General features: G+C 41.0%; 1 protein-coding gene across 1 annotated transcript in view; it reads left to right on the top strand.

Annotated features, from left to right (window-relative positions):
- Positions 1–12,705, top strand: part of MTO1 (mitochondrial tRNA translation optimization 1) — a 51,544-nt gene extending 38,839 nt beyond the window's left edge. Inside the window, exons 11-13 of the mRNA XM_010372217.2 lie at positions 6,761–6,879; positions 9,291–9,451; positions 12,177–12,705. Of these exons, the coding sequence (XP_010370519.1) occupies positions 6,761–6,879; positions 9,291–9,451; positions 12,177–12,338 (442 nt within the window). The 3' untranslated portion in view covers positions 12,339–12,705. The remainder of the gene's footprint in view (positions 1–6,760; positions 6,880–9,290; positions 9,452–12,176) is intronic.
- The last annotated feature ends 160 nt before the right edge of the window (positions 12,706–12,865 follow it).

Consider the following 12,865-nt stretch of genomic DNA (forward strand, 5'->3'; position numbering starts at 1 on the left):
AGAAATTCCCTCCTGGCTTTGTTGAAGTATGCTAACTTACCCATTCTTTGCCAGAGCTCTGTACTCTGAGGCTTAGGCCTGATTCAAAGCAGGTCTTGAAGTTTGGAGTTGAGAATAGCTCAAAGCCTTGTGAACAGATTATTTTAAAACTATCTCGAATTCTGGGGCTCAAGTGATCCTCCTAGTGCTGGGGGTTACAGACTCCCAAAGTGCTGGGGTTACAGACATAATCCCCCCAAAAAAGAAGAACATAATTACCATCTTAACTATTTGTAAGTGTACATTTCAGTAGTTTAAGTATATTTATATGGTTGCAAAATAGATCTCCAGGACTTTTTCATCTTGCAAAACTCAAATACTATACCCATTAGACAATAACTCCCCCTTTCTCTCCTTCCCCTAGCCCCTGGTAACCCCATTCTACTCTGTTTCTATGGATTTGGCTACTTTAGATAACTCAGAAGTAGAATCATACAGTATGTGGCCAGGTGCGGTGGCTCATGCCTGTAATTCCAGCACTTTGGGAAGCCGGGGTGGGCGGATCACCTAAGGTCAGGAGTTTGAGACCAGCCTGGCCAACATGGTGAAACCCTGTCTCTACTAAAAAATACAAAAATTAGTCAGGTGTGGTGGCAGACACCTTAATCCCAGCTACTTGGGAGGCAGAGGCAGGAGAATCGTTTGTACCCAGGAAGCGGAGGTTGCAGTGAGCCGAGATCAAGCCATTTCACTCAAACCTGGGGGACAAGAGCAAGGCTTCTCTCAAAAAAAAAAAAAAAAAGACTCAAACACTCATACAGTATGTGTTTTTGTGACTGGCTTATTTCATGTAACATAATGTCCTCTAGATCAGGCATGGTGGCTCATGCCTGGAATCCTAGCACTTTGGGAGGCTAAGGTGGGAGGATCCCTTGAGCCCAGGAGTTTGAGACAAGGTTGAGAACATAGTGGGTCCCTACCTCTACAAAAAATATCAAAAAATTAGCTGGCATGGTGGTGCACACATGTTTTCCCAGCTATTTGAGAGGCTGAGGTGGGAGGATCCCTTGAGCCCAGGAAGTCGAGCTGCAATAAGCTGTGTTTGTGCCACTGCCCTCCAGCCGGCGTGACAGAGCAAGACCCATTCTCAATAATAATAATAATAAATGTCCTCAAGGTTCATCTACCTTGTAACATCACAGGATTTTCTTCCTTTTTAAGGTTGAATGATATTCCTTTTTTTTTTTTATCATATCCATTTTTTTGCCCTTTTTTTAAATCAGTTTATGTATATACCACATTGTGTTTATCCATTCATCTCTTGATGGACACTCGAGTTGCTTTCACCTTATTGTAAATGTAAATGTTAATATACATGTTAGTGCTGCTATAAACATGGTATACAAAGATATCTTCAAGACCCTGCTTTCAATTTTTTTTTTTCTTTTTTGAGACAGTCTCACTCTGTCACTTAGGTTGGAGTGGCGCATTTTCTGCTCACTGCAACCTTCGTCCCCGGGTTCAAGCTATTCTTGTGCCTCAGCCTCCCAAGTAGCTGGGATTACAGGCACCCACCACCATACCTGGCTACTTTTTGTATTTTTAGTAAAGATGGGGTTTTGCCATGTTGGCTAGGCTGGTCTCGAACTCCTGACCACCTGCCTCGGCCTCCCAAAGTGCTGGGATTACAGGCATGATCCACCACACACCTGACCCCTGCTTTCAGTTTTTTTGAATGTATACCCAGAAGTGGAATTGCAGCATCGTATGGTAGTTCTAGGTCTTAGTGGGGGTTTTTTTCTCAGTTTTTGTTTTTGTTTTTGTTTTTTCAGAGACAGAGTCTCTCACTATGTTGCTCAGGCTAGAGTGCAGTAGCTTTTCACAGGCACAGATCCCACTGCTAATCAGCACAGGAATTTTGGCTGACCTGGGCTGGCTCACCCCTTCCTAGGCAACCTGGTAATCCCTCGCTCCTGAGAGGTCACCATATTGATGCTGAACTTAGTGTGGACACCCAATTGGCGTAGCATACTACATCCCAGAACTCCTGGGCTCAAGCTCTCCTCCCGCCTCAGCCTCCCGAGTAGCTGGGACTACAGGCTCACACCACCACACCTGGCAGTAGTTCTAGTTTTAATTTTTTGAGGACCTGTTTTCCATTGTGATCATATCATTTTACAATCCCTTTAACAGTGCACAAGATTTCTCATTTCTCCACATACTCACCAACAGTTGTCATCTTCTGTTTTTTGGTAGTAGTCACCCTAATGGGTATGAGGTGATATTTCATTGTGGCTTTGATTTTATTTCTCTGATGATTAGTGGATGTTGAGCATCTTTTCATGTGCTTGTTAGCTGTTTTTATATCGTTGGAGAAGTATCTATTCAAATTCTTTGCCCATTTTTTAAATCAGTTTGGTTTTTTTTTCCTAGAGACAGGGTCTCCCTCTATCACCCAGGGTAGAGTGCAGTGGTACAATCATAGCTCACTGCAGCCTTAAGCTCCAGGACTCAGGTGATCCTCCCACCTCAGCCTCCCAAGTAGCTAGGACTACAGGTGCATACCACCACATCCAGCTAGATTTTTATTTCTTGTAGAGACAGGATCTTGCTGTGTTGCCAAGGTTGGTCTTGAACTCCTGGCCACAATTAACTCTCCCACCTCGACCTCCCAAAGCACTAGGATTACAGACATAGTCACCATGCCTCGCCAAATTTTTTTATAGTTGAATTGTAGTTCTTTATGTATCCTGGATATTAACCCCATTTCAGATATATGATTTGCAAGTATTTTCTCTCATTCTGTGGATTGTGTTTTCACTTTGTTGTTTTTGTCCTTTGATGTACATTTTTTTAAAATTTAATGTAGGCTGGACACGGTAGCTTGTGCCTGTAATTCCAGCACTTGGGAGGCTGAGGCAAGCAGATCACCAGAGGTCAGGAGTTTGAGACCAGCCTGGCCAGTATGGCGAAACCCCATCTCTACTAAAAATACAAAAAAAAAAAACACAAAAAAACGAAAAAAACAAATTAGCCACACATGGTGGCACATGTCTGTAGTCCCAGCTGCTGAGGGGGCTGAAGCACGAGAATCGCTTGAACCTGGGAGATGGAGGTTGTGTTGAACAGAGATCATGCCACTGCACTCCAGCCTGGGTGACAGAGCAAGACTCTGTCTAAAACAAAACAAAACAAAACAAAACAAAAAAACACGAAATTGGATGTAGTTCCATTTGTCTACTTTTGTTTTTGGTGTCAACCAAGAAATCACTGGCAAAGCTAAAGTCATGAAGCTTTTCCTGTATGTTTTCCTTTTTTTTTTTTTTTTGAGACGGAGTCTCGCTCCGTCCCCCAGGCTGGAGTACAATGGTGCGATCTCGGCTCACTGCAAGCTCTGCCTCCCGGGTTCCCGCCATTCTCCTGCCTCAGCCTCCCAAGCAGCTGGGACTACAGGCGCCGCCACCACGCCTGGCTAATTTTTTTGTATTTTTAGTAGAGACAGGGTTTCACAGTGTTAGCCAGGATAGTCTTGATCTCCTGACCTCGTGATCTGCCCGCCTCGGCCTCCCAAAGTGCTGGGATTACAGGCGTGAGCCACCGCGCCCAGCCCTGTATGTTTTCTTCTAGAAGTTTTATAGCTTAAGGCCTTTCCTTAGGTCTTTAATCCATATGGTATTGATTTTTGTATATGACATAAGGTAAGGGTCCAACTTCATTCTTTTGCTATATCCAGCTTTCTCAACATTATTTGTTGAAGAGACTGTTCTTCCCCCATTGGGTGGTCTTGGTATGCTTGTCAAAATCATTTGATTATATAGTGAGGGTTTATTTCTGGGTTTTCTTTCTTTTTTTTTTTTTTAATTATTTTAAGTTCTAGGGTACATGTGCACAACATGCAGGTTTGTTACATATGTATACTTGTGCCATGTTGGTGTGCTGCACCCATTAACTTGACATTTACATTAGGTATATCTCCTAATGCTATCCCTCTCCACTCCCCCCACTCCACAACAGGCCCTGGTGTGTGATGTGTTCTCCTTGTCCTGTGTCCAAGTGTTCTCATTGTTCACTTCCCACCTATGAGTGAGAACATGCGGTGTTTAGTTTTCTGTCCTTGCGATAGTTTGCTCAGAACGATGGTTTCCAGCTCCATCCATGTCCCTACAAAGGGAGTTCATGAACTCATCCTTTTTTATGGCTGCATAGTATTCCATGGTGTATATGTGCCACATTTTCTTAATCCAGTCTATCATTGATGGACATTTGGGTTGGTTCCAAGTCTTTGCTATTGTGAATAGTGCTGCAATAAACATATGTATGCATGTGTCTTTATAGCAGCATGATTTATAATCCTTTTGGTATATACCCAGTAATGGGATGGCTGGGTCAAATGGTATTTCTAGTTCTAGATTCTTGAGGAATCACCACACTGTTTTCCACAATGGTTGAACTAGTTTACAGTCCCACCAACAGTGTGAAAGTGTTCCTATTTCTCCACATCCTCTCCAGCACCTGTTGTTTCCTGACTTTTTAATAATCGCCATTCTAACTGGTGTGAGATGGTATCTCATTGTGGTTTTGATTTGCATTTCTCTGATGGCCAGTGATGATGAGCATTTTTTCATGTGTCTGTTGGCTGCATAAATGTCTTCTTTTGAGAAGTGTCTGTTCATATCCTTTGCCCACTTCTTGATGGGATTGTTTGATTTTTTTCTTGTAAATTTGTTTAAGTTCTTTGTAGATTCTAGATATTAGCCCTTTTTCAGATGGGTAGATTGTAAAAATTTTCTCCCATTCTGTAGGTTGCCTGTTCACTCTGATGGTAGTTTCTTTTGCTGTGCAGAAGCTCTAGTTTAATTAGATCCCATTTGTCAATTTTGGCTTTTGTTGCCATTGCTTTTGGTATTTTAATCATGAAGTCCTTGCCCATGCCTATGTCCTGAATGGTATTGCCTAGGTTTTCTTCTAGGGTTTTTATGGTTTTAGGTCTAACATTTAAGTCTTTAATCCATCTTGAATTAATTTGTGTATAAGGTGTAAGGAAGGGATCCAGTTTCAGCTTTCTACATATGGCTAGCCAATTTTCTGTTTCTGGGTTTTCTATTCCACTGGTATATGTATCTGTCTTTGTGCCAGTACCATGCTGTTTTAATTACTGTAGCTTTGTAATATGTTTGAAATCAGGAAGTGTAAGGCCTCTAACCATGTTCTTTTTTCAAAATTGTTTTGATTATTTGGGGTCCCTTGTGATTCCATATAAATTTTAGGATGAAATTTTCTATTTCTAAAAAAAAAAAATGCCATGGCAATAACCTTTTAAATAAATTACAACAAAATAAAGGCATATGTAAGTGAAGTAAGTAATAATTAACAGAGCAATAAGTGACCTAGCTAGGTCCATTTTAGGAGAGGGTCTGGGTCAAGTTGGGGGTGGGGGCTTTGTAATATCAAGAGGGGAGACCTGAGATCAGTATAAAAGGGATTAAAGTGGTCATAGGAGCACCAGCACTTCTGAAGACTAAACATAGCTGAAGTTTTGCTCACTAGTTTGATCTCAACAAGTGCCAATGAATTAAGTTATTGGAAATCTCACTGGATCTATGTACATTAATACTTAGGCATGTTCTTTTGTTGGCCTAGGTAAGTTGCCTGGGAATTTTAGTAATTATCCCCACTATCTGCATACATTGCTCTCCTCTCCCAAGGAAAGGTAAGGCTTTGGCCATGGAGGCTTTAGCCCATCCAGAGTGGGTAGTAGAAGTAGAACTGAGAAGTGACTATCAAAAATTTCTATGTGGTAAAAGTTGACATGTAGATTATACCAAATTAGGAGAAAAAAATATATATCAGACAGAATATTTATGAACCATCCAAGCACAGTAGCCCACTCATGTAATCCTGGCACTTTGGGAGGCCAAGGTAGGCAGATCGCCCAGGCAACATGACAAAACTCTGTCTCTACAAAAAAAAAAAAAAAGAGAGAGAAAGAAAAGAAAAAGACTTATGAACCCCTATATCATTTGTATCAGTTTATTTTGCAGAGACTTAAAACATGCTCATAATGGCCTCTTGTTCTTCCTTAAGGAGTTCTGTAAAAGAAAGCAGGAGATCCCTGTCATGGTTCCTAGCATGCAAAAGGATGACTAATTTACAGGACTGTAGGACTTAACATGGCTTAGATGTAAAGTACATTCCAATGCTTAGGGAATTCAGTGAAACCCTTGTTATGAGATGATATTCTATATGAAAGGAAAGACAAATGGATTACAGCCATGCCACCCTTACCAGCAACTTAATTCTGATAAGGAGTTGGGGAGAATCAAATAATATGTCTTATTGAGGTCCTACTGTTTAGCAGATACTTAGAAATAATCTTCTGGGGCCGTGTGCAGTGGCTCATACCTGTAACCCAGCACTTTGGGAGGCTGAGGCAGGCGGATCACAAGGTCAGGAGTTCGAGACCAGCCTGGCCAGCCTGGTGAAACCCCGCCTCTACTAAAAATTAGCCGGGCATGGTGATGCATGCCTATAGTCCCAGCTACTAAGGAGGCTGAGGCAGGAGAATTGCTTGAACCCAGCAGGTGGAGATTGCATTGAGCCAAGATTGTACTGCTGCACTCCAGTCTGGGTGAGAGAGCAAGACTCCATCTCAAAAAAAAAAAAAGAGAAATAATCTTCTGGTATTTATTCCGAGATTTGGTATTATTTCAAAGAATCTTTTTCTTGATCTGCCTCATATGACATGGATCCTTACGTTAATGAAACTTTCGTATATTTGCAGAGCTCTCGATGTTCTGAAGTATGAGGAAGTTGACATGGATTCATTAGCCAAGGCTGTTCCAGAGCCCTTGAAGAAGTATACTAAATGTAGAGAGCTGGCTGAAAGACTGAAAATAGAAGGTAGAAAATAATTTTTGACTTAACATACCTTTATCATTTGTGCAAATTAAGAATAGACAACAGATCCATTATTACTGTTGAACCAGCATAGTGTTAACTTCCATGCTCTTCAAAAGTGTGGTCCTGAGCTAACAGCATTGCAATACCTGCAAGCTTGTTAGAAATACAGAATCTTGGCTGGGCGTGGTGGCTCACACCTGTAATCCCAGCACTTTGGGAGGCCGAGGCGGGCGGATCACAACATCAGGAGATCGAGACAATCCTGGCTAACATGGTGAAACCCCGTCTCTACTAAAAATAGAAAAATTAGCCGGCGTGATGGCGGGTGCCTGTAGTGCCAGCTACTCGGAAGGCTGAGTCAGGAGAATGACGTGAACCCAGGAGGCGGAGCTTGCAGTGAGCCAAGATTGTGCCACTGCACTCCAGCCTGGGTGACAGAGCCAGACTCCGTCTCCAAAAAAAAACAAAAAAAGGAAATACAGACTCTCAGGCTTCACCTCAGACCCACTGAGAATCTATATTTAAACATGCTTTTCAGGTGATCTATGTGCACCTTTCAAATAAGTGGTACTGCAGAGTCCTCCTATAAATAAATGTATATATGTGTGTGTGTGTGTGTGTATTTTTTTTTTTTTTTTGAGATGGAGTTTCCCTCTTGTTGCCCAGGCTGGGGTGCAGTGGCATGATCTTGGCTCATTGCAACCTCTGCCTCCTGGGTTCAAGCGATTCTCCTGCCTCAGCCTCCTTAGTAGCTGGGATTACAGGCATGCACCACCACGCCTGGCTAATTTTTTGTATTTTTAGTGGACATGGGGTTTCACCATGTTGGCCAGGCCGGTCTGGAACTCCTGGCCTCAGGTGATCCGTCTGCCTCAGCCTCCCAAAGTGCAGGATTACGGGCGTGAGCCACTGTGCCTGGCCAAAAATAAATATTTTTTATAGGAGGGCTCCATAGTACCACTTATTTGAAATGTGCATATATATGAATATGTGTATATATATGTGTGTGTGTGGTTTTTTTTTTTTTTTTTTTGAGACGGAGTTTCACTCTTGTTGCCCAGGTTGGAGTGCAATAGTGCGATCTTGGCTGACTGCAACCTGCACCTCCCAGGTTCAAGCAATTCTCCTGCCTCAGCCTCCCAAGTAGCTAAGATTACAGGCACCTGCCACCAGGGCCCCACCACCGGGCCCAGCAAATTTTTGTATTTTTAGTAGAGACAGGGTTTCATCACATTGGCCAGGCTGGTCTCAAACTCCTGACCTCAGGTGATCCACCCGCCTCAGCCTCCCAAAGTGCTGGGATTACAGGTGTGAGCCACTGCACCCAGCGTATATATTTATATATATATATTTTAACTCTGAACTTCCTTTTTTATACTCTCCCCACCTAATGTTTTAATAATGAGAAAAATAATACTATCTTTGGCTTTGACAGTATACTGAAATACTTTACCATTGACAAAGACTTACTTTGTAACAATACTCTTTGTGAGTTTATAGACCATCAAAGCCACAGGTGTCTTTGGTAGTTGCTCTGCATTTTTTAAAGTTTTCCATAATGAAAATTTTTATTATGAAAATACTGAAGCTGAGCGTAGTGGCTCACGCCTGTAATCCCAGCACTTTGGGAGGCTGAGGTGGGCAGATCATCTGAGGTCAGGAGTTTGAGACTAACCTGGCCAACATGGTGAAACCCCATCTCTACCAAAAATACAAAAAAATTAGCCAAACATGGTGGCGGGCACCTATAATCCCAGCTACTCGGGAGGCTGAAGCAGGAGAATTGCTTGCACCCAGGAGGCGGAGGTTGCAGTGAGCCTTTTCTTTTTTTTTTTTTTTTTCCTGAGACGGAGTCTTGCTCTGTTGCCCAGGCTGGAGTGCAGTAGCACTATATCGGCTCACTGCATTCTCCACCTCCTGGGTTCAAGCGATTCTCCTGTCTTAGCCTCCCGAGTAGCTGGGATTACATGTGGATGCCACCACGCCCAGCTAATTTTTTGTATTTTTAGTAGAGATGGCGTTTCACCATGTTCCTCATGCTGGTCTCGATCTCCTGAGCCCAGACAGTCCACCCGCCTCAGCCTCCAAAAGTGTTAGTATTACAGGTGTAAGCCACCACGCCTGGCCACAAATTCTTTTTTTTTACTTTTAGTTTTCCAGATATTTGAAAAGGACATGCACTAAACTACTAGACAGAATGTTGTAGTTAATATGCAAGACACTCCATTTATCTTAGCTTCAGTTTCCTCCTATGTAAAAGGGAACACCTACCCAACCCATCTCATGAAGTGAATGTTGAATGAGATGATGTACACAAAAGCTTTTTATAAATTGTAAGAGGCTACATAAATGTAAGTTGTTAGTATAATATAATCTGGGTATTACAACATGATTCCGATTTTGTTCACCAGCCACTTATGAATCAGTGTTGTTCCATCAGCTACAAGAAATAAAGGGAGTTCAGCAAGATGAAGCTCTCCAACTGCCAAAAGACATAGATTATTTGACTATCAGGGATGTGTCTTTGTCCCATGAAGTTCGAGAAAAACTACATTTTAGTCGTCCGCAGACGGTAAGAAAAACAGGCAGGGGAATAGAAACAAGTTACGGATAAAGATGCAGTGCGTTTTTAAACCTGGGGTTACAATGGCTATATGACATTTTATTTAATAATAAGAAACTTCTAGCCTGGGCAACACAGCAAGACCCCATCTGTACAAAAATACAAAAATTAGCTGGGCATGGTGGCATGCACCTGCAGTGCCAGCTACTCGGGAGGCTGAGGTGGAGGACACCTGAGCCCAAGACACTGAGGCTGCAGTGAGCCATGATCGCACCACTGCACTCCAGCCTGGGCAACAGAGCAAGACCCTGTCTCAAAAAAAAAAAAAAAAAAAAACTTGACTTCAAATTTTTTTTTATGTTTCTAAGAACATAAGAAACATTTCTTATGTTTCTAAGACAGATGTTGGTATGTCTGTATGAGAGATGATAAAGCTTAACTTTAATTAGATAACTGGAAGTCAAGAATTGGTTTGATTGGAACTATTCTCTAGTCCCAACCACGTGATAAAGCATCAGTGCAAACTATGCAAGATAGTACACGTGTATGGCTTAAAGGAAAACATACTAGGTTAAAATATAACTCATATTAGTGGTTTTCAAGTCACTACTTGGAGTCCTCCCTAGGAGTTCCATAGTGTTGCCTTGGGAACCAATGGGAGAAAGAGGGGAGCCAAAGAGTGCCCCCACCACATACTTCAGACTGATTGTGAAAGGGTGTATGCATGTTCCTTTGTGTAAACAAATAAACCTTTAATTTGCTATATAGTAATTAGTATTGGGCTTCTAATAAATGTTTAAAGACTGATAAACTTTACTTACTGATTCTGAGATACACTTTTCTCCACATTTTAACATCTCTGAAATTGCATCTTTTTTTTTTTTTTGAAATGGAGTCTCACTCTGTCACCAAGCTGGAATGCAGTGGAACAATCTCGGCTCACTGCAACCTCTGCCTCCTAGGTTCAAGCGATTCCCCTACCTCAGCCTCCCAAGTAGCTGGGACTACAGGCACGCGCCATCACACTTGGCTATTTTTTTTTTTATTATTTTTAGCAGAGACAGGGTTTCACCATGTTGGCCGGGATGGACTCGATCTCCCAACCTCATGATCCGTCCACCTTGGCCTCTCAAAGTCCTGGGATTACAGGCGTGAGCCACAGCGCCTGGCCAATTGCATCTTTAATATCTCAAAAGTTGATGGTGTGTCACAGTATAATGGGCATTTTTTTTTTTTTAGTAGTGGTTCATAAAATAAAGGGGCATATTACAAAAGTACAGACTGTAGAAAAATTTGAAAAAAACTATTTTTATAGGGAGGAGTGATTTCATTAATATAACATGGTATTCTTAGCAACAGTCATCACGGAAACCAGGAAAATAAGCCTTAAATTTTATAACTCTGTCCTTTCCTATTGATTTCAGGTCATGTTTGTGTGGATAATCATAGGCTACACTGCCACACTGCCCAACATGATAGCCACTTACCAATTGTGGTTATTTACATTAATTAAAATTAAATAGGCCAGGTGCAGTGGCACGCACCTGTAGTCCCAGCTACTTGGGAGGCTGAGGTGGGAGGATCACTTGAGCCCAGGAGGTAGAGACTGCAGCAAGTCATGATTGTACCACTACACCCCAGCCTGGGTGACAGAGTGAGACCCTGTCTCAAAAAAAAAAAAAAAAAAGAAAACAAAAAGAAAAAATTAAATAAAATGTAAAATTTAGCTCTTCAGTCTTACTAGCCACATTTCGAGTGCCCAGTAGCCACATATGACTAGTGGCAACCATACTGGACACCGCATTATTGCAGTGCACATGTTATAGAAAATTTCCATCATCACAGAAAGTTCAGCTGAACAGCACTGGTCATAGGAGTTCAGAACCCCTTACCCACAATTCCGTAATACAAAAGGCTCTGGCAGAAGTTTGCACTAGCTCATTTGGTAGCAAAACTGAGTTCAGTTCACATGAGGCTATATGGTCTTTATACTGTTCAGAGTGAATATTCATACCTTTCACTGTAAAAATACACTGCAGAAGTATTAATAGCATTTAAAATGTGGGGTGCTTGCCCCACACACTATTGAGGCTGTTATGTTACATACAGCCTCAAGGATTATATGTATCTTATTGTAAAAACATATGGCCTCAAGGATTTCATTTCATTTTATTTATTTGAAAGAGGGGCTTACTCTGTCACCCAGGCTGGAGTGCAGTGGCATAATCACAGCTCACTGCATTCTCAACCTCCCAGGCTCAAGCTATCCTCCCACCTTTGTTTTCTGAGTGGCTAGTACTACAAGTGTGCGCTATGCTAACCACTATGCTAACCTAATTTTTTTTATTTTCTGTAGAGACAGAGTCCCACTATTTTGCCCAGACTGGCCTCAAGAATTTCAAATAAGGGACTGTGGACCTATATTTGAAGAAAGGAACTTGATTACAGTTTTTCTTAGTTTAATGGGAAGAAAAAGTAGATACTCTAACATCTATTAGTTATGTAATCTTACACAAGCTATTTTAACATTTCTTTGCCTCAGTTTCCCATTTGTAAAATGAAGACATAAATAATATTTCTTTTATCTACTTTATGAGGTAATACATTGATAATACATCAAAATAATAATTAAGAAAATATTGTATAAACTATACAGATTGTTATTTGGAGGAAAATAGATTTGATCTGACATAGCATAGCTCACTTATGTTTTTCTTGTGGTATTGATTCTTAGATTGGGGCTGCTAGTCGTATACCTGGAGTAACACCTGCTGCCATCATCAATCTGCTGAGATTTGTGAAGACCACTCAACAAAGACAGGCAGCTATGAATGAATCACCCAAGACTGATCAATGCTTACGTGATGCAGATAGACTTCAAGAGAGACAGTTATAGCTTTCAATTCATAAAAGATTTTTAAAGAGCATGTAAATAATTTGATCAATATACAAGAATATAGATAAAATAATTATTTAGCACATGTTAAAATAGCTTTATTAGGTTACTGTGGGTTTGCCATTAATTTATGAATGGAATAGAAATTAAAATTGTGCTTTTTTGTGTATATGAAAAAACTAGTTGTAAACAATTTGTATTCTTTCTTTAAGGAGCTCTAATACAATAACTTTGTGCAGTGTTCATCAAAGAGAGAGAGAATGAACCTAAAACTAAACCTGGAAAAAAACTCAACATGCAGATTTGCCTACTCATAGGGACTTTGCCTGTTAAATCTAACAAATTAAAAGTCTTATCATTCAACTTGTTTTGAGAGTTAGTAATCTTTTGCTTCGTTATACTAGTCTAGGAAGCAATGTCAAAGCCCTTAAATTCTCAAGACTAAAGACTTGAGATTATATAAAATTATCCAGAATCATTCAGCTAATACTATTGAAATATAGAATGTAGGGTGAAAGTTGACAGAA

Source organism: Rhinopithecus roxellana, chromosome 4, assembly GCF_007565055.1.
Source record: "Rhinopithecus roxellana isolate Shanxi Qingling chromosome 4, ASM756505v1, whole genome shotgun sequence".
NCBI classification, from domain to species: Eukaryota; Metazoa; Chordata; class Mammalia; order Primates; family Cercopithecidae; genus Rhinopithecus; species Rhinopithecus roxellana.